A 27,615-nucleotide genomic window follows, 5' to 3' on the forward strand; every position below is an offset into this window, starting at 1 on the left:
TGACTTATTTTCTTGGCATGGAGGTGATACAAACACAAAATGGAATATTCCTAAGCCAGAAAGCCTTTGCTTCCAAAATTCTAACCAAATTTTCCATGCAGAACAACAAGGCAACAAGCACTCCAGTTGCCATGGGAGAAAAATTATCGAGCCAATGCAATTTTAAGCAGATTAGTGAATCAGTTTATAGGAGCTTAGTTGGCTGTTTTTGTATTTGATTGCCACTAGGCCAGACATTATGTTTGTTGCAAGTTTAGTCTTAAGGTTTATGCACTGTTGCAATGAGAAGCATTTTCAAACTGCAAAAAGGATGCTCAGGTATATCAAGGGTACCCTGAGTTATGGAATGCTGTATAGCAAAGCTAAAAGCTTGAAATTGGTTGGATATGCTGATAGTGACTGCGCTAGGTCCATAGATGACATGAAAAGCACCTCAGGGTATCTGTTTACCCTTGGTTCAGCAATTTTTGTTGGAGCTCGAAGAAGCAAACAGTAGTTGCACAATCTACTGCTGAAGCTAAGTATGTAGCAGCAGCAAGTGCTGTCAACCAAGCCATTTGGCTAAGAAAAATCATGGCAGATTTGAATGTACACCAAAGGGAAGTAACAGAGATCTTTTGTGACAACCAGTCTGCTGTTGCAATTGCAAAGAATCCAGTGTTCCATGGAAGGACAAAGCACTTCAACATTAAGCTTCATGTTGCCAGAGAAATGGAGCAAGCACAGGAAGTGAAACTGATTCATTGTAATTCAGAGGATCAACTTGCTGACATTTTGACTAAGCCCCTTAGTGTATCAAAGTTTGAGCACTTGAGAATGAGTTTGGGAGTTTGCAGCATGCAAGCCAAGAAGGAGTGTTGAAGTTGGCCAGCATGCTACCTAGTTGCACCAGAAACAACTCGAGCTAGTGAAGTTGCAGCAGAAGATCGAGCTCCTGTTTTATTTTGTTACTTTTGAATTGATATTTTGTAACTTAGTTGAAAACAAAAACAAGTTGTACTTGATGTTTAAGTGCTGATAAGATGAAAAATCAGCTTGTCTACGTGTGCAAGTAAGGTTTTATAAGTTACAATGTAATTAGTGGAGTTAGGTAGTGTTTTAGGCGCTGATTTGTTTATGCTGACCAGCTCTTGTCTGGTATTTATATTGGCTTTAAGCCATTGTTTAATCTTAATGAAAAGTCATTTCAAGTGTTGTTCATTCAATACTCTCTCTTTTAGCTTTCATTTTTCAATTCTTAGAAGCTTAATTTTGTCTTGAATTCTGTTTGTTTCTTCTGCAAGTCTCGAGCCTTGTTGCTCAAGTTTCAGCTGATCTTGCTTGCATTTTGTTCTTAACACCAACAAATATATATATAATTGTACATATATAATCTAACATAATGCAAATTTCTGTATAATTGTGTCTCCGTTGTTCCTGTAAAGGAAATTCAAAGTAAAATTCACCACCCACTTTTATTCTGTTTTTTTGCCAACAATGACTACTTAATATATAGATGTCAGCAAGTGGAATGTAAGGCAACCATCATCATCACTTTCGCTATCAAATTCCCATTTGACCAGTCGTATCTCCCCTTATCCCAATCATTTAGCTAAAGTGCTAAGCTTTTACTGTTACTAATAAATGGTCAATATATGCAGAGAACTCCACAAACATGCCATCAGTAATGTGGATTAAAAACATATTCATCTGTCAGGCTCAATATTGTCTTTCTCCCCCATGGTACAACTTGATTGCAGCACAGCATAGACAACAAGGATAAAATGCAACAAGTTGGGTTCTGATGAGGACTAGTTGCAGCCTAGAGGACACACTTCAGGTGTTCTTCACAAGGGTTTGTCTTACAAGTTACTCATTGAAGTTAACACATGATTGATCCGACCATGTGATTTACCAATGAATTCTTGATAGTCCTTTGGAAGACAACACCATGTGGTTCACCATGAACCTATGTCTTTCTCATTACCGATCAGACCTCAGCAATATGTCCCTTCACCATTCATTCCCTTTGGCCCCCTTACATCTATATATACAAGTATGATTATGTTCATATGCAACACATATTTCACATCCTCAAAGTACTATAGTTCTCTGAGATCTTCCTCTTCAACACTTTTGAAGCATACTCCATCGAAAAACAACCATGGCTATCCGCTTGCCTCGTATCGTTGGTTCTAAGAAAGTTCCCAAGGGCTACTTTGCAGTTTATGTTGGAGAAAACCAGAAGAGGTTCGTGATACCAGTGTCGTTCTTGAGCCAGCCTTTATTCCAAGATTTGCTTGGCATGTCACAAGAGGAGTTTAGATACAGTCATCCTACAGGCGGTCTCACAATTCCCTGCAACGAAGACATTTTTCTTGATGTTACCTCTTGTTTGAATTGATTGTGAGAGAATCAACACAAATCAGCCTATACAATTTTGTAAAGCAAAAATCACTAACACCACGTAAACATTTTTTCCTCCATCCTTTTTGCCTTGGGGAGCAGATACAAGTCTCCCTAAGTGAAAAATTAGAGATGGTGATTACTGTAACTTCTATCAATCAGTATGGAAAATGACAATTCAAAACGCATCAATAAAATGGAATTTTATTTACTTCCAGAATTTCCTATCTTTAAATTAACTGTAAATGATCTACCTTGTTCTAAGTTATTCGGACTCTTCATTTTCATTAGAATACATGCATCCAACACATATTCAAACATGAGTACAAAATAGCATGATTCTCCAAATATATGAAAAAACTTAGAAAATGTATTCAACATTCAAGAACAAGTCCGAGTAACATAGACTATAATAATGAATAGTCTTATATCCCCTTATTGCAATCTTTTTGCCAAAGAGTTAAAGCTTCGTTCTTTTTTCAAGTAGGAATTAGTCTTTTTATATAATAATGAATAGTCAAAAAATTCAGAGAACACTTAACAAACATGCCATCAAACAAGTGGACTAAAAACAGATTCATCTGCAAGGTCATCCATATATAGCAACACATACCAGAATTTGAGTGAGCTGTCAAGCTGAATATTGTCTTCGCCTCCATAGAACTATTTGATTGCGGCACGGCAAGACAAAAACAAGGATAAAATGCAACTAGTTGGGTTCTGATGAGGACTACTTGCAACCTGTAGGACACACTTAAGTCTTCACAAGGGTTTGTCTTACAAGATCCATACCTTAATAAAATCAACATGCTTGGTCAAGGTCACCCATGTTACATGTTTCCTGTCATTGTCTGATAGATTATATGTCTCTAAAGTAGGCACTGACATAAATGGTGAAGTGGTACAACTCTTCTATTGTACAGAAGAATTTTACTGGTCCAGATCTTTCATTCGACCGGTCCTTGGTCGGTTTCTATTGCCATAAGGGATAGGCAAACTAATTTTTCAATGCCTTTCCCATGGAATTCTTGATGATGAGTTACAAGACAGCACCATGTGATCCTCCCCAAACGAAGTCATTTCTTTCTTATTAGTTATCAGACCCCAGAAATCTCCCCTTCACCACTCATTGAACATCCCCACTCAACACAGGAACATGATTTTTCTGTCTACCCCTTTCATCTATATATACAAAGAAGAATATGTTCAGTGGCAACACCTATCTTCACATTCTCAAGTAAAGAAGTTTCCAAGTTCTCTGAGATCTTCCTATTCTTCCTTTTTAGAAGCATATATCTATCAAAAACATCAATGGCTATCCGCCTGCCTCGTATCATTAGCTCTAAGAAAGTTCCCAAGGGCTACTTTGCAGTTTACGTTGGAGAAAACCAGAAGAGGTTCGTGATACCAGTATCATTCTTGAACCAGCCTTTATTTCAAGATTTGCTTGGCATGTCAGAACAAGAGTTCGGATATAGTCATACTACCGGCGGTCTCACAATTCCCTGCAACAAAGATATCTTTCTCGATGTCACCTCTCGATTAAACTGATTTGTGAGAGATTTAACACAAATCAACCCATACATTTTTGTAAAGCAAGCATCACTAACACTATGTAAACACCTTTTTTCCCATCCTTTTTTGCCTTGTTACTGTATCTTCTACCAATCAGTACAAAAAATGACAGTTGAAAACACATTGTTCATTTCAAAATTTATTTCTTTTCAGAGTTTCTCCTGTTATTGTTAGTTTCATCTTTATTTTAACTGTAAATGATCTACAGTGTTGATTTACTTCAACCAACAAGCTAAGTTATATAGACTCTTCATTTTTCTTAAAGCATCTGTTCTAACTTCTAACACCTATATCCAACACATATTTGGCTGTAAGTATGAGAGTATGATCCTCCAAATATATAAAAGATTTTAACCTTGAAGAAAAGTGTCTTATCCCCAATTTTTAGTTGTGTTTCAACAACAAAGAAAGATAAAATCTTGCTGTTTTTTATATTCATTATCTTAGTCAAGTCAACATAGAATGTCAAGGTAGTCCATATATGCTTCCTTCTGGTCATTGTACAACACATTACATGTCTCAAGCTTGCCTCTAACATCAAGATAAAATCATTTGTCGTTGGACTCTTCATTTTCTTCAAAATGCATGTGTCCGGCACATATTCAAACATGAATATAAAGTATATAATCCTCCAAATATAAGAAAAAAAACTTAGAAAATTCGAGAACACCCGTATTCAATACTCAAGCTCAGGTCCTGGTAACATAGACTACAAGTATTCTTTTGCATTTTAGTAAGGTTATTAAATGATAAATTTTCTTTCATAAATCTCAAAGTAATTTTCTTAGTGCAGATTTGACAAAGAATTAATACCTATGTCTCACTGTTCTTCAAAAGCCAGAAATCAATTTTTAACTATATAGACAAAGTGACTTGAACTTATATATGTAGATAACTCAAAAAATCAGAAATGTGGATTAAAAACAGATTCATCTGTAAGGTTATTCATATATATATATAGCAGCACATACCAGAAAATTTTGGTTAGTTGTCAAGGCTTAATATTGTCATGGAACAATTTGATTGCAGCATGGCATAGACAACAACCAGGATAAAATGCAACCGGTTGGGGTTCCAGTGAGGACTAGTTGTAGCATGTACACGCACTTAAGGCGTTCTTCAGAGTGGCTTGTCTTACAAGTTACTCACCAAAGGAAGACATGAGTGTAATAGGAGAGGTCAATGTCACCCATGTTATATGTTTCCTGTCATTGTCTGACAGATTAAATGTCTCAAATGTAGCCTGAAATAAACGGCAAAGTAGTCGGTCCTTAGTCGGTTATCCTTTCAAGTCTTAGCCATGGAATTCTTTATCATCCTTTGGAAGACAACACCATGTGATTCCCCATGAACCCATGTCTTTCTCATTACCGATCAGACCCCATCAATTTCACCTTCACCACTCATTCCATATCCCCCCCTTAATAAAATATGAACATTATTTCCTCTCTGCCCCTTACATCTATATATACAAGTAAGATTAAGTTCATTGCCAACACCTACCTTCAACATTCTCAAGCTTGCTTTCTAAGTTATCTGAGATCCTCCACTTCTTCCTTTTTCAAAGCATACATCTATTGTAAACAAAAATGGCTATCCGCTTGCCTCGTATCATAAGCTCTAAGAAAGTTCCCAAAGGCTACTTTGCAGTTTATGTTGGAGAAAACCAGAAGAGGTTTGTGATACCAGTGTCATTCTTGAGCCAGCCTTTATTTCAAGATTTGCTAGGCAAGTCAGAAGAAGAGTTCGGATATAGTCATCCTACCGGCGGCCTCACAATTCCCTGCGATGAAGATATTTTTCTTGATGTTACCTCTCGCTTGAATCAATTGTGAGAGAATCAACACAAATCTGCCTATACAATTTTGTAAAGCAAAAATGTCTAACACCATGTAAACATTTTTTCTCCATCTTTTTTGCCTTGGGGAGCAAATACAAGTCTCCCTGAGTGATAAATTACAGATGGTTGTTACTGTAACTTCTATCAATCAGCATGGAAAATGACAGTTCAAAACACATCATTCAATTGGAATTTTATTTACTTCCAGAATTTCCTATCATTAATTTAACTATAAATGATCTACCTTGTTCTAAATTTACTTTAATATACATGCTAAGTTATTCGGACTCTTCGTTTGCTTTAGAATACATGCATCCAACACATATTCAAACATGAGTACAAAATAGCATGATTCTCCAAGTATATGAAAAACTTATATCCCTTATTGCAATCTTTTAGCCAAAGAGTTAATAGCTTTGTTTCTTTTTCAAGTAGGAATTAGTCTTTATATATAATAATTAACAGTACATGACTTAGTAAAATTTTTTTGAAGGTAAAACATATAAAATGACATTTTTTTATTAGACATAAAATACATATAAAAACCATACAAAATTTCTTAAATGTAAAGATGTAAATGAAAGAGGATAACCTTTGTGACAAAAAGAAAACTAAAATGAAGTTATTTAAATGAAATAGGGACTTGAACATAACTGTGAAAAATATAACATGACCTAAAATGAAATTAACCCAATATCAAACTTTGAATATTAACTCAGATTTTAATGGCCTTCTTTTCTTTTCTTTCTTTCTTTCACGGTTTTTTTTTTTACCAAGTCATGTACAAATAATGAATAGTCAAAATATGCAGACAACACTCAACAAACATGCCATCAAACAAGTTGACCAAAACCAGATTCATCTGTAAGGTTATCCAAATATATATATATAGCAGCACATACCAGAAATTTTGTGAGCTGTCAAGCTAAGTTTTGGCTTCACCCCTATGGAACTATTTGATTGCAGCACGGCATAGACAAGAACAAGGATAAAATGCAACCAATTGGGTTCTGGTGAGGACTAGTTGCAGCCTGTAGGACACACTTCAGGTGCTCTTTACAAGGGTTTGTCTTACAGATCTACACCTTACTAAAAATCAACATGCTTGGTGAAGTCAGAATGTAAGAGGAGGTCAAGGTCACCCATGTTACATGCTTCCTGTCATTGCCTGACAGATTATATGTCTCTAAAGTAGGCACTGACATAAATGGTGAAGTGGTACAACTCTTTTATTGTGAAGAAGCATTTTACTGGTCCAGATCTTCCATATTTGAGTGGGGTCCTTGGTCGGTTTCTATTGCCAGAAGGGGTAGGCAAAGTATTTTTTCAAAGTATTTTGCCATGGAATTCTTGATAATGAGTTAGACGACAACACCATGTGATCCCCTCTAATGAAGCCATGTAGAACATGATTTCTCTCTACCCCTTTCATCTATATATACAAAGTAGAATATGTTCATTTGCAGCACTTATCTTCACATCCTCAAATACTAAAGTACTTTACCTTTGCTTTCCTTTTTCAAAGCATACATCTATCTAAAACAACAATGGCTATTCGCTTGCCTCGTATCGCTAGCTCTAAGAAAGTTCCCAAAGGCTACTTTGCGGTTTATGTTGGAGAAAACCAGAAGAGGTTTGTGATACCGGTGTCGTTCTTGAACCAGTCTTTGTTTCAAGATTTGCTAGGCATGTCACAAGAAGAGTTCGGATATAGTCATCCTACAGGCGGTCTCACGATTCCCTGCAACGAAGACACCTTTCTCGAAGATACCTCTCGCTTGTATTAATTGTGAGATGATTAACACAAACCAGGCAATACAATTGTGTAAAGTAAACATAACTAATACCATGTAAACACTTTTTTCCCATCCTTTTTGCCTTAGGGAGCAAAACAATAAGTCTCCTTAAGTGGAAAATTACAGATGGTTGTCAATGTAACTTGTATCAACCAGTATTGAGAATGACAGTTCCAAACACATAATTCACTTGAAATTTCTTTTCTTTTCACGATCTCCTATGGTACAAAATTACTTCATAGTAATATATATATTTTATATAATTTGAAAGACTTTACATGTTTTTCTCTGTCCTAATAAGATGAGATTGATCTACATAACAAAGTTCATGACTGTAATTGCTTTATATTATATATACCATTTGTATATATATAAGTATGAACTTCGAAAGTATTAATAATAATGATTTGAACTTAATTGATGAAGCTATCTGTTCTCCAACACAGTACATCTAATTTCCTTTTGACTTGACATTCTATCTCCCCTTATCGTAATCTTTTTTGCCAAAGACTTATATATGAAGAGAACTCAACAACGTCAGAAATGTGGATCAAAAACAGATTCATCTGTAAGGGTATCCATATATATACATAGCACCGCATACCAGAAAATTTTATGAGCTGTCAAGGCTTAATATTATCATGGAACAATTTTATTGCAGCATGGCATAGACAACAACCAGTATAAAATGCAACCGGTTGGGGTTCCAATGAGGACTAGATGTAGCATGTACGACACACTACGGGCGGTCTTCGTAATGGATTGTCTTACAAGTTACTCACCAATGTAATAGAAGGTGAAGGTCTCCCATGTTATATGTTTCCTGTCATTGTCTCACAGATTATGTCTCTAAAATAGCCTGAAACAAACGGTAAAGTAGTCGGTCCTTGGTCGGTTATTCTTTCAAGTCTTAACCATGGAATTCTTTATAATCCTTTGGAAGACAACACCATGTGATTCCCCACGAACCCATGTCTTTCTCATTACTGATCAGACCCCATCAATTGCACCTTCACCACTCATTCCATACCCCCCACTTAATAATTGATGAACATGATCTCCTCTCTGCCCCTTATATCTATATATTCAAGTAAGATTAAGTTCATTGCCAACACCTAGCTTCAACATTCTCAAGTTTGCTTTCCAAGTTATCTAAGATCTTCCTACTCTTCCCTTTGAAGCACACATCTATCAAAAACTACAATGGCTATCCGCCTGCCTCATATCATTAGCTCTAAGAAAGTTCCCAAAGGCTACTTTGCGGTTTATGTTGGAGAAAACCAGAAGAGGTTCGTGATACCGGTATCGTTCTTGAACCAGCCTTTGTTTCAAGATTTGCTAGGCATGTCACAAGAAGTGTTCGGATATAGTCATCCTACAGGTGGTCTCACGATTCCCTGCAAGGAAGACATCTTTCTCGATGTTACCTCTCGCTTGAACTGATTTGTGAGAGAATTAACACAAATCAACCCATACAATTTTGTAAAGCAAACATCACTAACATCATGTAAACACTTTCCTTTCCCATCCTTTTTTGCCTTGGGGAGCAGATAATAAGTCCCCCTATGTGGGAAATTAGAGATGGTGGCTTCTGTAACAATTGGAAACACATCATTCAATTGAAATTTTATTTCTTTTTAGAATGTCCTATGGTCCCCTTGTTATTGTTGATTTCATATACAATTTAACTGTAAAAAATTCACATTGTTCACAAATTATTTCAACTTCCAAGCTATGTTATATAAACTATTCATTTTTCTTAAAATAGTTGTTCTAACAAGGGGTGTTCATATAGTTCGGTTAAAACCGAATTAACCGACCAAATCGTCTCATTCTGTTAATCAGTAGGTAGCCAAATTTAGTTCGGTCGGAGGTCAGTTAATGATTTTTTGAAATTTTGATTATCCGTTAATTCGGTTCGAAATCGGGTAATTATCTGAATTAATCAATTAACAGAAATAAATAATATATATTATATATAATTGTTAGCTTTTTTTGGTTGTTTACTTTCAAGATTTATGTAATGTTTCTAATGTCTTGTTTTCACCTCCATTTAAAATTATTTGAACTATTGCTTCAAAAAAATATTTGAACTATTAAAAAATAAACATTAGTAATGTATTTTTTTACATATTTTATACTTATTTTAATAAAAATTTCAGTTAATGTATTTGAAGAAATCTGAGGTATGGGACCAAGTCATTTGACTAAATGGTATGCCTTTACCTATAAAAGTTTCTAAGTTGGCTGATACAATGAAATGTTATATTTTCTTTTGTCTTTGACAATTTGTGGTGGATTTGATCATTCTAAGGAAAAAATAGCATATTATTTAGCTTAATGTACCCATTAAATATACTGTATTGCCAGATTAGTTCCCGATTTTTACCATCACTCTCCTCTAGGATATGTCAAGCAACAGCATCTCATGAGCTGATCAACTTGCTTGTTTTGGTGTCTGGAGGTAATGAAGATAAACAGGAAATTTGACAGTGGAACTTTTGATAATGTTAGACTAGTCCACAGAGTTGCCCCTACAATTTAACCATCGATAACTGGCATATTGCATTACGGACAGCTCCTGCAAACAAATATCAGTTCAGGGTGGGACAGCCACTAATTTGCGTTGTGAAGTGGTGATATTAAATCTCAAGATAGTACAAAGTAACATGGAAAGTTCAGACCAGCTTTGTTCACTTTCTGGTAGGCAAGTCCATGTGACATATTTTCTCTATATATACTAGTTGAGAGGGTGTTTCCTACTGTCTAATACATATTTTCATGCCTTAGCTATTGAGAAGCCTTAGAGCTGCATATCCTACCATTACGATTTTTTCAGTGACATGAGAATTATGGGTTTCAGAGTACCTGTACTAACATAACAATTTACAACAAATTTCCTTTTGATCTGATACCTTACCCTTTACCCCCAATATGTCAGCTACATAGGTAAGATGAAAAAGGGGGTGAGAATGAGACTTTAATAATCAATAATAAGTAAATATATGCACGTAACAAATATACCTTCATATATGTTATAGCTAAGATTTTGACCTTGAAAAACAGTGCCAAAAAAGATATATTCATGCCCCTTAGTTTATTTTCATTTTCTTAGTCAAGTCAACATAGAAGGTCAAGGTAGCCCAACTGTATATGTTTCTGGTCATGGTATAACAGATTACATGTCTCAAGCTTGCCTCTAACATCAATGGTGAAACAATACCAATCTTATACTATGAAAAAGCTCATCGATACAAAAAAAAAAAAAACTAAATAAACAAAGTGACTTGAGCTTAATGCTATCAAATCTGTCCTTCAACACATTATACATAATAATGAATAGTCAATATATGCAAAGAACCATGAATTTACATGCCAAGAAAAATGTGGAACGGAAACAGATTCTTCTCTAAGGTTATCCATATATAGCAACACATACCGGAAATTTCGTCAGCTGTCAGGTTTAGTATTGTCTTTCTCCCCCGTGGAACTATTTGATTGCTGCACAGCATAACCAACAGCCTGGGGACTAGTTGTACCATGTAGGACACATTTTTTTAGTGAATTCAGCATGACAGATTGTTTGTCTCTAAAGGTTGCCTCTAATGTAAATGGTGAAGTAATAAGAATCTTCTACCGTGAAGAAGGTTTTTAAGGATCCAAAGCTTCCATATTCAAGTGGGACCTTGGTCGGTTTGATCTGCCGGAAAGGGTAGGCAAATTATTCTTTTAAGTCTTTGCCATGGAATTCTTTATAATGCTTTGGAAAACAACACCATGTGATGCCCCACTAACCCATGTCTATCTCATTAATGATCAGACCCCAGCAATTGTCCCTTCACCACTCATTCCTCATCCTCCACTTAATAGAGAAACATTTCCTTTGGCCCCTTGCATCTATATATACAAGTAAGATTAAGTTCATTGGCAACACCTACTTTCACATTCTCAAGTACTAAACTTCTTTACCTTAGATTTCCAAGTTCTCTGAGATCTTCCTCCTCTTCCCTTTTGAAGCATACATCTATCGAAAACAACAATGGCTTTCCACCTTTCTCGTATCGTTAACTCTAAGAAGGTTCCCAAGGGCTACTTTGCAGTATATGTTGGAGAAAACCAGAAGAGGTTCGTGATACCAGTGTCGTTCTTAAACCAGCCTTCATTTCAAGATTTGCTAGGCATGTCACAAGAAGAGTTTGGATATAGTCATCCTACTGGCGGTCTCACGATTCCCTGCAATGAAGACACCTTTCTCGAAGTTACCTCTCGCTTGTAATAATTGTGAGATGATTAACACAAATCAGGCAATAAAATTTTGTAAAGCAAACATCACTAATACATGTAAACATTTTTTTCTCCATCCTTTTGGCCTTGGAGAGCTGATATCAGTCTCCCCAAGTGGAGAACTAGAGATGGTGATTAGTGTAACACTCCTATCCATCAGTAATGATAGTTCAAAACACATCATTCAATTGTCATTTTATTTCCTTTCTGAATTTTTTACTTGTTCGCGTTAATTCATCTTTAATATAAACTGTAAATGATCTACTTTGTTCTAAAATTACTTTCAAACGTGAGTACATGCTAAGTTATTTGGAGTTGGACCCTTCATTTTCGTTCAATTTCATGTGTCCAACACATATTCAAACATGAGTACAAAGTCTAGTTAAGATAGATCACAAGTTTTCTTTTGCATGGTAGTAGCTTATTAAACGATCAATTTCGTGTTATAATTTTCAAAGTAATTTTCTTAATGTAGATTTGCCCAAGAATTAAGATATATAAAGATTTGAGGCAGGGGACTAAGTGATTAATAAAACGAACCTAAGGACAAAAGATTTTAAAGGAAAAAAGAGAAAAGTAAAAGAGAGATAAGTTCATGATACATGCTGATTAGTTTTATCAGAAAGTAAACTTGCTTAATATGGACGTCTTTCCCACATCATTCTTTTTACTTACTAGGTTCTATGAAATATGGTTAATCGACATTGCTCAAATTCAAGAAAATTTTCAAGTACTCTAAACTCCAATCATGTATATGGAGACAAATATACAAATGACGGAATGTAACATCAAATAGCAGATTTTTTTATCCAAAAGGTAACATCAAATATGTTCACACTAAGCATATTACTATCCAAAAGGTGACAGCAGCTGCATAAATAACCAAAGGCCATCTTGTTGTTTATGTAGGTGAATCCCAAAAGAGGCTGGTTTATAATTCCTGTTTCATTCTTAAAGCACCCTTCATTTCAAGAACTGATAAAGTAGACTGAAGAGGAGTTTGGCTTTGAATCATCCAAGGGGTAGTCTCACAGTCCCATGTGCAGAAGAAGCCTTCATTGAACTTTCTTGTAGTTTGAAAAGCTTTCTCACTTTGACCTGACATCTTATCTCCCCAATATAATAATGAATAGTAAAAAATGTGCAGAGAACAGAACAAACATACCACCAGAAATGTGGACTAAAAACAGACTTATTTGTAATGGTATCCATATATATATATAGCAGCACATACCAGAAATTTAGTGAGCTGTCAAGCTGAATATTGTTTTCACCCCTGTGGAACTATATGATTGCAGCACGGCATAGACAACAAACCTGGATAAAATGCAACAAGTTGGGTTCAGATGAGGAGTTGTTGTGGCCTGTAGGACGCACTTTAGGCGCTCTTCACAATGGATTGTCTAGCAAGTTTTATGTGAAGTCTGTACGAAATAGGAGGTCAAGGTCACCCATGTTACTTGTTCCCTATCATTGCATGACAGATTGTATGTCTCTAAAGGTTGGCTCTAATGTCAATGGTGAAGTAATAAAAATCTTCTACTAGGAAGAAGCTTTTATGAATCCAAATTTTCCATATCTGAGTAGGTCCTTAGTCGGTTCATTTTCCCGGCAAGGTAGGAAAACTATTCTTTCAAGTCTTAGCCATGGAATTCTTGATAATGCTTTGGAAGACAACACCATGTGATTCCCTGTATACCCATGTCTTTCTCTTTACTGATCAGACCCCAGCAATTGCACCTTCACCACTCATTCCACATCCCCCACTTAATAATAGATGAACATCATTTCCTCTCTGCCCTACACATCTATATATACAAGTAAGAGTAAGTTCATTGGCAACACCTCCCTTCAACATTCTCAAGCTTGCTTTCCAAGTTATCTGATATCTTCCTTTTCTTCCCTTTTGAAGCATACATCCATCAAAAACAACAATGGCTATCCGCCTGCCTCGTATGGTTAGTTCTAAGAAGGTTCCCAAGGGATACTTTGCAGTTTATGTTGGAGAAAGCCAGAAGAGGTTAGTGATACCGGTTTCATTCTTGAACCATCCTTCATTTCAAGATTTGCTAGGGAAGTCAGAAGAAGAGTTTGGATATAGTCATCCTACCGGTGGTCTCACAATTCCCTGCAACGAAGACACCTTTCTCGAAGTTACCTCTCGCCTGTATTGATCGTGAGATGATTAACACAAACCAGTCAATACAATCTTGTAAAGCAAAAATCACTAAATACATGTAAACATTTTTTTCTCCATCCTTTTTGTCTTGGGGAGCTGATATATAAGTCACCCCAAGTGGAAAACTAAAGATGGTGATTACTGTAACACTCCTATCTATTCAGTAATGACAGTTCCAAACACATCATTCAGTTGTCATTTTATTTCCTTTCTGAAATTTTTACTTGTTTTACGTTAATTCCGTCTTTAATATAATTTAAATGATCTACCTTATTCGAAATTACTTCATACTACAAGCCAAGTTAAATGGAGAAGCAGTAGAGTACAACTATTCTACTTTGAAGAAGCATTTTAAAGATGACAGTTAAAACACATCATTCAATTGAAAATTTATTTCTTTAGAGAATTTCCTATGGTACCCCTGTTATTGTTAATTTCATCTTTAAACTGTAAGTGATCCATATTTTTCAAAATTACTTCATATTACAAGCTAACTGTAAATGACTAGCATTTATCATTTTCTCTACATATACGAGTAGTAAGGGTGCTTTCCACTGTCCAATATGAATATAATTGTACATATATAATCTAACATAATGTAAATTTCTGTATTCTTTTGTCTCCATTGTTCCTGTAAAGGAAATTCAAAGTAAAATTCACCACCCACTTTTATTCTCTTTTTTGCAAACAATGACTACTTAATATATAGATGTCAGCAAGTGGAATGTAAGGCAACCATCATCATCACTTCTTCTATTCAAATTCCCTTTTGACCAGTCGTCTTATCTCCCCTTATCCCAATCATTTAGCTAAAGTGTTAAGCTTACTGTTAGTAATAAATGGTCAATATATGCAGAGAACTCCACTGTAATGTGGATTAAAAACATATTCATCTGAAAGGCTTAATATTGTCTTTCTCCCCCATGGTACAATTTGATTGCAGCACAGCATAGACAACAAGAAGGATAGAATGCAACAAGTTGGGTTCTGACGAGGACTAGTTGCAGCCTGTAGGACACACTTCAGGTGTTCTTCGCAAGCGTTTGTCTTACAAGTTACTCATTCAAGTTAACACATGACTGATCAGACCATGTGATTTACCAATGAATTCTTGATAATCCTTTGGAAGACAACACCATGTGATTCACCATGACCCTATGTCCTTCTCATTACTGATCAGACCCCAGCAATATGTCCCTTCACCACTCATTCCCTTTGGCCCCCTTACATCTATATATACAAGTATGATTATGCTCATATGCAACACATATCTTCACATCCTCAAAGTACTACAGTTCTCTGAGATCTTCTTCTACCCTTTTGAAGCATACCTCTATTGGAAAACAACCATGGCTATCCGCTTGCCTCGTATCGTTGGTTCTAAGAAAGTTCCCAAGGGCTACTTTGCAGTTTATGTTGGAGAAAACCAGAAGAGGTTTGTGATACCAGTGTCGTTCTTGAGCCAGCCTTTATTCCAAGATTTGCTTGGCATGTCACAAGAGGAGTTTGGATACAGTCATCCTACAGGCGGTCTCACAATTCCCTGCAACGAAGACATTTTTCTCGATGTTACCTCTTGTTTGAATTGATTGTGAGAGAATCAACACAAATCAGCCTATACAATTTTGTAAAGCAAAAATCACTAACACCACGTAAACATTTTTTCCTCCATCCTTTTTGCCTTGGGGAGCAGATACAAGTCTCCCTAAGTGAAAAATTAGAGATGGTGATTACTGTAACTTCTATCAATCAGTATGGAAAATGACAATTCAAAACGCATCAATAAAATGGAATTTTATTTACTTCCAGAATTTCCTATCTTTAAATTAACTGTAAATGATCTACCTTGTTCTAAGTTATTCGGACTCTTCATTTTCATTAGAATACATGCATCCAACACAAATTCAAACATGAGTCCAAAATAGCATGATTCTCCAAATATATGAAAAAACATAGAAAATGTATTCAACATTCAAGCACTAGCCCGAGTAACATAGACTATAATAATGAGTAGTCTTATATCCCCTTATTGCAATCTTTTAGCCAAAGAGTTAAAGCTTCGTTCTTTTCTCAAGTAGGAATTAGTCTTTATATATAATAATGAATAGTCAAAATATGCAGAGAACACTTAACAAACATGCCATCAAACAAGTGGACTAAAAACAGGTTCATCTGCAAGGTCATCCATATATAGCAGCACATACCAGAAATCTAGTGAGCTGTCAAGCTGAATATTGTTTTCAACTCCATAGAACTATTTGATTGCAGCACGGCTAGTCAACAACAAGGATAAAATGCAAATAGTTGGGTTCTGATGAGGACTAGTTGCAACCTGTAGGACACACTTAAAGTGCTCTTCACAAGGGTTTGTCTTACAAGATCCATACCTTATTAAAATCAACATGCTTGGTGAGGTCACCCATGTTACATGTTTCCTGTCATTTTCTGATAGATTATATGTCTCTAAAGTAGGCACTGGCATAAATGGTGAAGTGGTACAACTCTCCTATTGTAAAGAAGAATTTTACTGGCCCAGATCTTTCATTCGACCAGTCCTTGGTCGGTTTCTATTGCCATAAGGGATAGGCAAACTAATTTTTCAAAGCCTTTCCCGTGGAATTCTTTATAATGAGTTACAAGACAGCACCATGTGATCCTCCCCTAATGAAGCCATGTCTTTCTTATTAGTTATCAGACCCCAGAAATTTCCCCTTCACCACTCATTGAACATCCCTACTCAACACAGGAACATGATTTTTTCTGTCTACCCCTTTCATCTATATATACAAAGAAGAATATGTTCATTGGCAACACCTATCTTCACATTCTCAAAGTACTACAGTTCTCTGAGATCTTCCTCTTCTTCCTTTTTAGAAGCATTCATCTATCAAAAATAACAATGGCTATCTGCATGCCTCGTATCATTAGCTCTAAGAAAGTTCCCAAGGGCTACTTTGCAGTTTACGTTGGAGAAAACCAGAAGAGGTTCGTGATACCAGTGTCATTCTTGAACCAGCCTTTATTTCAAGATTTGCTTGGCATGTCAGAACAAGAGTTCGGATATAGTCCTCTTACTGGCGGTATCACAATTCCCTGCAACGAAGATATCTTTCTCGTTGTCACCTCTCGATTCAACTGATTTGTGAGAGATTTAACACAAATCAACCCATACATTTTTGTAAAGCAAACAAAACTAACACTATGTAAACACCTTTTTCCCATCCTTTTCTGCCTTGGGGAGCAAATACAAGTCTCCCTAAGTGGAAAGTTAGAAATGGTTGTTACTGTAACTTCTATCAATCAGTACAAAAGATGGCAGTTCGAAACACATTGTTCATTTCAAATTTTATTTCTTTTCAGAGTTTCCCCTGTTATTGTTAGTTTCATCTTTATTTTTACTGTAAATGATCTACATTGTTCAAAATTTACTTCAACCAACATGCTCAGTTATATAGACTCTTCATTTTTCTTAAAGCATCTGTTCTAACTTCTAACACCTATATCCAACACATATTTGGCTGTAAGTATGAGAGTATGATCCTCCAAATATATAAAAGATTTTGACCTTGAAGAAAAGTGTCGTTTCCCCAATTTTTAGTTGTGTTTCAACAGCAAAGAAAGATAAAATCTTGCTGTTTTTTATATTTATTTTCTTAGTCGAGTCTACATAGAATGTCAAGGTAGTCCATACTTGCTTCCTTCTGGTCATTGTATAACACATTACATGTCTCAAGCTTGCCTCTAAAATCAAGATAAAATCATTTGTAGCTGGACTCTTCATTTTCTTCAAAATACAAGTGTCTGGCACAAATTCAAACACGAATATAAAGTATATGATCCTCCAAATATAAGAAAAAAAACACTTAGAAAAATTCGAGAACACCCGTAAATACTCAAGCTCAAGTCCTGGTAACATAGACTACAAGTATTCTTTTTTGCATGTTAGTAAGGTTATTAAATGATCAATTTTCTTTTATAACTTTCAAAGTAATTTTCTTAATGCAGATTTGACAAAGAATTAATACCTATGTCTCACTGTTCTTCAAAATCCAGAAATCAAATTTTTACTATATAGACAAAGTGACTTGAACTTATATATGCAGAGAACTCAACAATATCAGAAATGTGGATTAAAAACAGATTCATCTGTATGGTTATTCATATATATATATATATAGCACAACATACCAGAAAATTTCTGTATACTTTTGTCTCCATTGTTCCTGTAAAGGAAATTCAAAGTAAAATTCACCACCCACTTTTATTCTCTTTTTTGCAAACAATGACTACTTAATATATAGATGTCAGCAAGTGGAATGTAAGGCCGCCATCATCATCACTTCTTCCATTCAAATTCCCTTTTGACCAGTCGTCTTATCTCCCCTTATCCCAATCATTTAGCTAAAGTGTTAAGCTTACTGTTAGTAATAAATGGTCAATATATGCAGAGAACTCCACTGTAATGTGGATTAAAAACATATTCATCTGAAAGGCTTAATATTGTCTTTCTCCCCCATGGTACAATTTGATTGCAGCACAGCATAGACAACAAGAAGGATAGAATGCAACAAGTTGGGTTCTGACGAGGACTAGTTGCAGCCTGTAGGACACACTTCAGGTGTTCTTCACAAGCGTTTGTCTTACAAGTTACTCATTGAAGTTAACACATGACTGATCAGACCATGTGATTTACCAATGAATTCTTGATAATCCTTTGGAAGACAACACCATGTGATTCACCATGACCCTATGTCCTTCTCATTACTGATCAGACCCCAGCAATATGTCCCTTCACCACTCATTCCCTTTGGCCCCCTTACATCTATATATACAAGTATGATTATGTTCATATGCAACACATATCTTCACATCCTCAAAGTACTACAGTTCTCTGAGATCTTCTTCTACCCTTTTGAAGCATACCTCTATTGGAAAACAACCATGGCTATCCGCTTGCCTCATATCGTTGGTTCTAAGAAAGTTCCCAAGGGCTACTTTGCAGTTTATGTTGGAGAAAACCAGAAGAGGTTCGTGATACCAGTGTCGTTCTTGAGCCAGCCTTTATTCCAAGATTTGCTTGGCATGTCACAAGAGGAGTTTGGATATAGCCATCCTACAGGCGGTCTCGCGATTCCCTGCAACGAAGACATTTTTCTCGATGTTACCTCTCGTTTGAATTGATTGTGAGAGAGTCAACCCAAATCAGCCTATACAATTTTGTAAGCAAAAATCACTAACACCATGTAAGCATTTTTTCCTCCATCCTTTTTGCCTTGGGGAGCAGATACAAGTCTCCCTAAGTGAAAAATTAGAGATGGTGATTACTGTAACTTCTATCAATCAGTATGGAAAATGACAATTCAAAAGGCATCAATAAAATGGAACTTTATTTACTTCCAGAATTTCCTATCTTTAAATTAACTGTAAATGATCTATGTTGGAACTTAAGCAGTAAAACAAAAACAAAAACAGCAGACTAAGCAAAGAAATCGAAGCATAAACAAAATGAAAAAAATTGGGAGAATTGTAACCGAAAAAATTCATCTTAATTTTTCATTCAAAATTTGAATAATATATAAGTTACAAAGTAATGGGCAGTTAGCTAATGACTTAATTGCTTCCACTAATACAAGACTAAGATTTGTTTGAATTACACACAAAAGATAGCTGACATATCAGCTATTACATCAACTTAGATCATAAACTAATCCTACTAACTTTGTAAACAAATTACAAATGAATTAGCCAAAGTTACATAGGAAAAAAATGATCAAAACATATTGTTGCATTCGGTTCAGCTCCATTTCTGCACTTCAAACAGTCTTGCTGCTGGTGTTGTGCTGAACTGCAACTGGTCTCCTGTTGCAATGCAGGCCAAAGCTAGTAGCTCCTAATGGCTTAGTTAAAATGTCAGCCAATTGAGTTTCTGAGCTACAATGGACAAACAAGATTGACTTCCCTTGATTGCTCAGCTTCTCGAACAAAATGGAATTTGATTTTAAAGTGTTTAGTCTTGCCATAAAAGACTGGATTTTTGGTTATAACAACTGCAGATTGGTTATCCACCCTAATCTCAGTTGGTTCAGCTTGTTCTTCATTAAGATCATATAGGAGCTTCCTAAGCCAAATGGCTTGATTAACAGCTGCAGCTGCTGCAATGTATTCTGCTTCAGCTATGGATTGAGCAACAGTTTGTTGTTTCTTTGAACTCCAGAAGAAGACACCTGATCCAAGTGTAAAGAAGTAACCAGAGGTGTTCTTCATGTCATCGGCAGAGCCAGCCCAATCACTATTAGAGTATCCTGCTAGCTTAAGCTCCTTTCCCTTCTCAAACTTGACTCCATAACTTGAAGTTCCCTTGACATATCTGAGAATTCTCTTGGCTGCTTTGAAATGAACCACATCATAGCAGTGTATAAACCTTGACAAAAGACTAACACCAAACATAATATCAGGCCTAGTTACTGTTAAGTAAAGCAAGCAACCTACCAGGCTTCGATATTCCTTCTCATCAATTCTCACTTGATTCCCATTGCTAGTCAGCTTCTCCCCTTGAGCCACAGGTGTGCTGACTATTTTGCAGTTCTGCATATAAAGTTTATTAAGAATTTTTAAAGCAAAGGCATGTTGAATAATGAAAATACCTTGATCAGATTGATGCACTTCCATACCAAGGAAGTATGTCATGACTCCCAAATCTGTCATTTCTAGTCAGCTTCTCCCCTTGAGCCACAGGTGTGCTGACTATTTTGCAGTTCTGCATATGAAGTTTATTAAGAATTTTTAAAGCAAAGGCATGTTGACTAATGAAAATACCTTGATCAGATTGATGCACTTCCATACCAAGGAAGTATGTCATGACTCCCAAATCTGTCATTTCAAACACCTCTTGCATCTGCACTTTGAATTCACTAATCACTTCATGTTTGCTTCCAGTCACAAGTAAGTCATCCACATAGAGAGAAACAATCAGCAATGTCTCACTTTCTGACCTCTTCACATAAAGTGTAGCCTCAATAACACTTTTTTCAAACCTGAGCCTAGACAGGTATGTGTCAATCCTATCATACTAGGGTCTTGGTACCTGCTTCAGGCTATAAAGAGTCTTTCTCAATCTATAGACTTTGTCTTCATCACCTACAACTTTGAATCCATCAAGTTGCTCAATGAAAATCTCCTCCTTGAGGAAACCATTCAAAAATGCTGACTTAACATCTAATTGATGAACATTCCATTACTTCTGAGTAGCCAAGGCAAAAAAAAGTTTAATTGTGTCCAGCCTTGCCACTAGAGCAAATGTCTCCGTGAAATCGATGTCATATTGCTGGCTGTAGCCTTTTACCACAAGCCTTGTCTTGTGCTTGTTCAATGAGCCATCAGCATTTTACTTGGCTCTAAACACCCACTTAACACCAATGACCCTCTTATGATCAGGTCTGTTCACCAGTTCCCATGTATCATTCTTGTAGATCATTTTCAATTCAGCTTCTATGGCCCTTTTCCAATGTTTGTCATTGGCAGTTTCTTTAAAATCAGAGGGTTCAACTATTGCAACATCACATCTTTGATAGATGTCAATAATAGTTTTGGTGCCTCTCACAGGAGCATCATCAATGGCTTCATTGCTGGGTCCTTCTTCAGCAGGTTCAAGAACAAAATCTTGCTAATCTTCTTCAATCAAGCTGGCATCAACACCTTTCCAGCTCCAAACCTTACATCCCTACTCACCAAAATCTTCTTTGTTGAGGGATCAAACACTTTATAGTCCTTCTTAGTACTACTATAGCCAACAAAGATCCCTGGAACAACTCTTCTTTCAAGCTTGGTCCTTTTTTCTACTGGAGAGCATAACACACACAGCCAAACACTTCCAGGTGTGAAACAATTGGCTTAAGTCCATACCAAGCTTCAAAAGGAGTCTTGTCCTTGACAGCATGAGTTGGTAGCTTATTGAGTAGGTACACTGAAGTATTGACTACCTCAGCCCAAAATTTGCTTGGCAGTTTGCTCTGAAATAGCAAATATCTAGCCATATCAAGCACAGTTTTATTCTTCCTACCTGAGACCATTGCCGGAATCGAGCACGAAGCATTACCTAACTTAACTTACTAAATCGGAGCATAAAAATTTTCTTTTTAAAAAAAATTAATTCACTCACGTTCAATCAATATGTCCCTAAAAAGGATCATCAAGACCCTAAAACATGCAATGAAAATGGTTCAGGTCCAAACCGGGAATATTAAAAATTTTTCAAATACTTAAACAAATTAAAAATAATTTATCACTATTCACAATAAAACTGTCCAACTGCACAGTAGTCACTAAATTAATTATAACTTGAGTTACGAAACTAGAAATTTAAATATGTAAAATTTCTCTAAAACTAGACTCATATATCTTATTATCATAAAATTTTCAGAATTTTTGGATTGGCCAATTAGTACAGTTTATTAGTTAAAGTCTCCCCTGTTTCACTATTTGATAGTTTTGACCTCTCGTCACTAAAAATTAATTATCTCATTGTACAGATTTCATATGCTACTTCCGCTTGTTTCTACTGAAAATAGACTCACCAAGGAATCAAGAAATATAAATTATAACTCATAATTATTTCTGTACAATTTTTAATAATTTTCCAAATTCAGGACAAGGGATTTCAAAATCATTCTGACCCTATCTCACTAAAATTCAAATATCTCATAATATAAAATTCATTTGCCTATACCGTTTCTTTCATATGAAAATAGACTCGATAATATTTAATCCTATCTCACATTCACTATCTAATTCCATTACTAATATCCTCAGTGAAATTTTCAAAATCACATCATCACTCTTGTCCAAGAAAAAAACTATTCCATTGTATTTTTTTTACTCTTTCATAATTTCTTTGTATTAACTAGCATTTAGGCATACATAACACTAAACATATTCTTAATTAGTCATCTCAATAGCTAATCATTATCAAATAACTTTACTTCCCTATTTCAACCTTTTTCGAAACACAATCCAAACAATTAACCATGTTATTTAATCAAGCATGAAACCACACATATCAAAATAAACAAGCCATTTTTGCATGGCTCATTATACATATATATACATCATTCAAAATATATTCCAAAAAGTAGTATAGACTATACATGCCATAAGTTTAAGTTTAACTTTTATAGATACCGATAACGGACGATAGTGTGATTGATTTCGTTAACGATCCCCGATCCCGCAACTAACTTCCAAAATCTATAAAACCGAGGCAAACACATATGCACAGTAACCTATCAAAGCTTAGTAAGTCATAAGCAAATAAACAATCCAATGTTATTAATAGTTCAATATCACATAACCAAATTATTCAATTCATATCCATATATATATATAAGCATTAAAAAAAAAACATAATTGTGATATCACATACCCTTATCATTTGGCCAAATATAGTCTTTAATACACACACACATACTTTCATTTACATCATCTAATTTGTATCACAAATGAAATAACCAACTTACCTTGATATCATATATTATTTAACTATTACATACTTGTAATATCATGTACTTATATGTCACATTCATCATTCACTGGATCCGCACAATTTGTGCTAAATAATTTGTTGAAGCTATAATGACGTTGCACAATTAGTGCTCTCTCTTATTTAACGAAATTGATCTTGGTATTGCACACTTAGTGCTCGTTATTCGACATCGTCATTTTTGTTTCGCACACTTAGTGCCCGTTATTCAACGTCTTCATTTTAATTTCTCACACTTAGTGCCATTCGTATAGCCATAGCTATTCCATACTCGCACACTCAGTGCTAAATATCGGTAAATCACATCCACATCTATTTCTGTTACCCGAACTTAAACACATTCAGCTACATATATATAAATTTGCATGTTTTCATTTCAGAATATATATAACTAATATTTATTTAGAATTTATATCATCTATTTGCTTATAAACTTACCTCGGATAACGATAAACCGGAACGGAACGATTAATCGACGACTTTTGTTTTCCCCCGATCCAAGTCCGATTTCTTTAATTCTTGACCTAAACATATTCAAATTAAACTCATTCAAACATAATTTCATTCAATTCAGTCAAAAACGCATAAATAAGTAACTTTCACTTTTGCCCCTGACATTTCACATTTTTTACAATTTAGCCCATATTTCACAAAATACAAAATATTCCAAATTTGACCACACTATGGCTTGGCCGAATATTCCCTAAACTCATATAAGTCCATACATGTCATTTATTTCACATATTTAACACCTATTTTATAACCTTTACAAAATGGTCCTTTTAAGTGTTTTCATGGTAACACCTTTTACAAAAGTTGTTTATTTAACAACTAGGAGTCATTTTCTTCCATAAAAATGCAGCAACATCACATGGAAAAACCCTAGACTTCCAACTATTTTGCAAAATAGTCCCCTCATTAGCTAGCTCAAGCTACAAGGGTTCCAAAAGTACAAAAATTATCAAAGAATGGTCATCAAAACACTTACTTGTAAGGAGAAAAGCTTGCTGAAATTTTTAAGCTCTCAAACCCCTACTTTGCTGCTAATTTTCGGTGATGAAGGTGGAGAAAAAAAGATGATATCACTCTTTTCTTTATTTTATGATAAAAATCAATTTAGTCACCAAATTTTTACCTAACCAATTGACCAAATCTTTTCTTTGTCCCTATGGCCGGCCACCACCCTAAACAAGGCCTAATTGCACATTAGGGACCTCCAATTAATATTCTATAGCTTTTAGACACCTTTAGCTTGTAAAGTAGAACTTTTACACTTTATGCGATTTAGTCCTTTTATCAAATTAAGCACACAAACAGTAAAATTAAATCACGAAATTTTCACACATATTAATTCACAAGTTATAAACATAGAAAATAATATTTAAAAATTTTTCTAACTCGAATTTGTGGTTTCGAAACCACTATTCCGATTAGGATCGAAATCGGGTTGTTACACATACTCCATTCTGTTGAGGAGTATACACTGTTGTTAGCTGATTGTGAATTCCAACTTGTTCACACAGTTTCTGAAACCTTTCAGATAGGTACTCAGTGCCATTATCAGTTCTCAAGGCCTTGATCTTGCAACCTGTTTGGTTTTCAACTAAACCTTTGAATTTGCTGAATGCTTCAAACACTTCAGATTTTTGCTTCAAGAAATAAACCCAACAGAACCTGGTTAAGTCATCTATGAACAAAACAAAATACTTATTGTCATTCAATGAAGAAGTCTTCATTGGTCCACAAACATCATAATGAACCAATTCAAGCTTTTCTCGAGCTCTCCATGCACTGTTAGCTGGAAAAGGCAATCTAGCCTGCTTACCAAGCTGGCAGACTTCACAAACAATGTTTCTTATCTCAACCCTAGACATGTCCTCAACCAAGTTCAGCCTATGCAACAAGTCAAGTGATCTATGGTTAACATGGCCAAGCCTTTTGTGCCATAGGCCAACATTATCAACAAGACTGGTGTAGGCTTTCTTCTCGAGTTGATTCACATTGAGCATAAAACACTTGTCCGTCATTGCTACTGTGACTAACTTCTGGCCAAATGAATCTTTAACAATGCAGGAGATATCTTTAAAGACCAAAGAATATCCTTTTTCCACTAACTGACCAACACTAAGCAGATTCTGATCTATGTCAAGCACAAAAAACACATCAGAAATGATTTTGTTACCTGAACAAGTCTTGATCACAACATCTCCTCTGCCTTGAGCTTCAATTAGATTCCCATTACCAATTTTGATTTTTGCAGCAAAGCTTCTATCAAGGTCTTTGAACAGCTTCTCATCAGCTGCGCCATATGGTGTGAGCAACCACTATCCACTAGCCAGTCACATCTGACTTTGCTTGTGCTAGCAAAGTAGGAGGCTGTGACAAACAATTGGGAGAATTATAACTGAAAAAATTCACCTTAATTTTTCATTCAAAATTTGAATAATATATGAGTTACAAAGTAATGGGCAGTTACCTAATGACTTAACTGCTCCCACTAATACAAGACTAAGATTTGTTTGAATTACACGCAAAAGATAGCTGACATATCAGCTATTACATCAACTTAAATCAAAAACTAATCCTGCTAAATTTGTGAACAAATTAAAAATGAACTAGCCAAAGTTACATAGGAACAAAATGATCAAAACATATTGTTGCATTCGGTTCAGCTATATTTTTGCACTTCAAACAGTCTTGCTACTGGTGTTGCGCTGAACTACTGCTGGTCTCCTGTTGCAATGCAGGCCAAAGCTTAACAATCTACCTTGTTCTAAGTTATTCGGACTCTTCATTTTCATTAGAATACATGCATCCAACACATATTCAAACATGAGTACAAAATAGCATGATTCTCTAAATATATGAAAAAACATAGAAAATGTATTCAACATTCAAGCACTAGTCCGAGTAACATAGACTATAATAATGAATAGTCTTATATCCCTTTATTGCAATCTTTTAGCCAAAGAGTTAAAGCTTCGTTCTTTTCTCAAGTAGGACTTAGTCTTTATATATAATAATGAATAGTCAAAATATGCAGAAAACACTTAACAAACATGCCATAAAATAAGTGAACTAAAAACAGGTTCATCTGCAAGGTCATCCATATATAGCAGCACATACCAGAAATTTAGTGAGCTGTCAAGCTGAATATTGTCTTCACCTCCATAGAACTATTTGATTGCAGCACGGCTAGTCAACAACAAGGATAAAATGCAACTAGTTGGGTTCTGATGAGGACTAGTTGCAACCTGTAGGACACACTTAAAGTGCTCTTCACAAGGGTTTGTCTTACAAGATCCATACCTTATTAAAATCAACATGCTTGGTGAAGGTCACCCATGTTACATGTTTCCTGTCATTTTCTGATAGATTTTATGTCTCTAAACTAGGCACTGACATAAATGGTGAAGTGGTACAACTCTCCTACTGTAAAGAAGAATTTTACTGGCCCAGATCTTTCATTCGACCAGTCCTTGGTCGGTTTCTATTGCCATAAGGGATAGGCAAACTAATTTTTCAAGGCCTCTCCCGTGGAATTCTTGATAATGAGTTACAAGACAGCACCATGTGATCCTCCCCTAATGAAACCATGTCTTTCTTATTAGTTATCAGACCCCAGAAATTTCCCCTTCACCACTCATTGAACATCCCCACTCAACACAGGAACATGATTTTTCTGTCTACCCCTTTCATCTATATATACAAAGAAGAATATGTTCATTGGCAGCACCTATCTTCACATTCTCAAAATACTACAGTTCTCTGAGATCTTCCTCTTCTTCCTTTTTAGAAGCATTCATCTATCAAAAACAACAATGGCTATCCGCCTGCCTCGTATCATTAGCTCTAAGAAAGTTCCCAAGGGCTACTTTGCAGTTTACGTTGGAGAAAACCAGAAGAGGTTCGTGATACCAGTGTCATTCTTGAACCAGCCTTTATTTCAAGATTTGCTTGGCATGTCAGAACAAGAGTTCGGATATAGTCATCCTACCGGCGGTATTACAATTCCCTGCAA

The 27,615-nt window shown here is 35.6% G+C and overlaps 4 protein-coding genes and 1 long non-coding RNA gene across 5 annotated transcripts; 4 read left to right on the top strand and 1 right to left on the bottom strand.

The window, feature by feature from the left end:
- Positions 1–4,944: 4,944 nt before the first annotated feature.
- On the top strand, positions 4,945–5,976 carry LOC105784858 (auxin-induced protein 15A). The gene has a single exon (XM_012610778.2). The coding sequence runs from the start codon at positions 5,550–5,552 to the stop codon at positions 5,793–5,795; it is 246 nt and encodes an 81-aa protein (XP_012466232.1). The 5' UTR covers positions 4,945–5,549; the 3' UTR covers positions 5,796–5,976.
- Positions 5,977–8,688: 2,712 nt separating this feature from the next.
- On the top strand, positions 8,689–9,239 carry LOC105784859 (auxin-induced protein 15A). The gene has a single exon (XM_012610779.2). It carries the CDS (start codon positions 8,800–8,802, stop codon positions 9,037–9,039), a length of 240 nt encoding a protein of 79 aa, XP_012466233.1. The 5' UTR covers positions 8,689–8,799; the 3' UTR covers positions 9,040–9,239.
- A 3,212-nt stretch (positions 9,240–12,451) lies between these two features.
- Positions 12,452–26,761, bottom strand: LOC128039881 (uncharacterized). Its single transcript, XR_008194634.1, has 2 exons — positions 26,721–26,761; positions 12,452–12,985 (listed from the first exon to the last, which is right to left on the bottom strand). It is a non-coding gene; the product is annotated as an uncharacterized LOC128039881 (long non-coding RNA).
- LOC128039875 (auxin-induced protein 15A-like) lies at positions 13,702–14,257 on the top strand. The gene has a single exon (XM_052628741.1). The coding sequence runs from the start codon at positions 13,815–13,817 to the stop codon at positions 14,052–14,054; it is 240 nt and encodes a 79-aa protein (XP_052484701.1). The 5' UTR covers positions 13,702–13,814; the 3' UTR covers positions 14,055–14,257.
- LOC105795367 (auxin-induced protein 15A) lies at positions 18,650–19,452 on the top strand. Its single transcript, XM_012624975.2, has one exon. The coding sequence runs from the start codon at positions 18,809–18,811 to the stop codon at positions 19,238–19,240; it is 432 nt and encodes a 143-aa protein (XP_012480429.1). The 5' UTR covers positions 18,650–18,808; the 3' UTR covers positions 19,241–19,452.
- Positions 26,762–27,615: the final 854 nt, after the last annotated feature.

The sequence above is a fragment of the Gossypium raimondii genome, chromosome 3 (assembly GCF_025698545.1).
Source record: "Gossypium raimondii isolate GPD5lz chromosome 3, ASM2569854v1, whole genome shotgun sequence".
Lineage (NCBI taxonomy): Eukaryota > Viridiplantae > Streptophyta > Magnoliopsida > Malvales > Malvaceae > Gossypium > Gossypium raimondii.

What these genes read in the sequence shown, in the direction of transcription:
- LOC105784859 (XM_012610779.2), top strand. Translation starts at nt 8,800, where the DNA reads ATGGCTATCCGCCTGCCTCATATCATTAGCTCTAAGAAAGTTCCCAAA.
- LOC105784858 (XM_012610778.2), top strand. Translation starts at nt 5,550, where the DNA reads ATGGCTATCCGCTTGCCTCGTATCATAAGCTCTAAGAAAGTTCCCAAA.
- LOC105795367 (XM_012624975.2), top strand. Translation starts at nt 18,809, where the DNA reads ATGTCCTTCTCATTACTGATCAGACCCCAGCAATATGTCCCTTCACCA.
- LOC128039875 (XM_052628741.1), top strand. Translation starts at nt 13,815, where the DNA reads ATGGCTATCCGCCTGCCTCGTATGGTTAGTTCTAAGAAGGTTCCCAAG.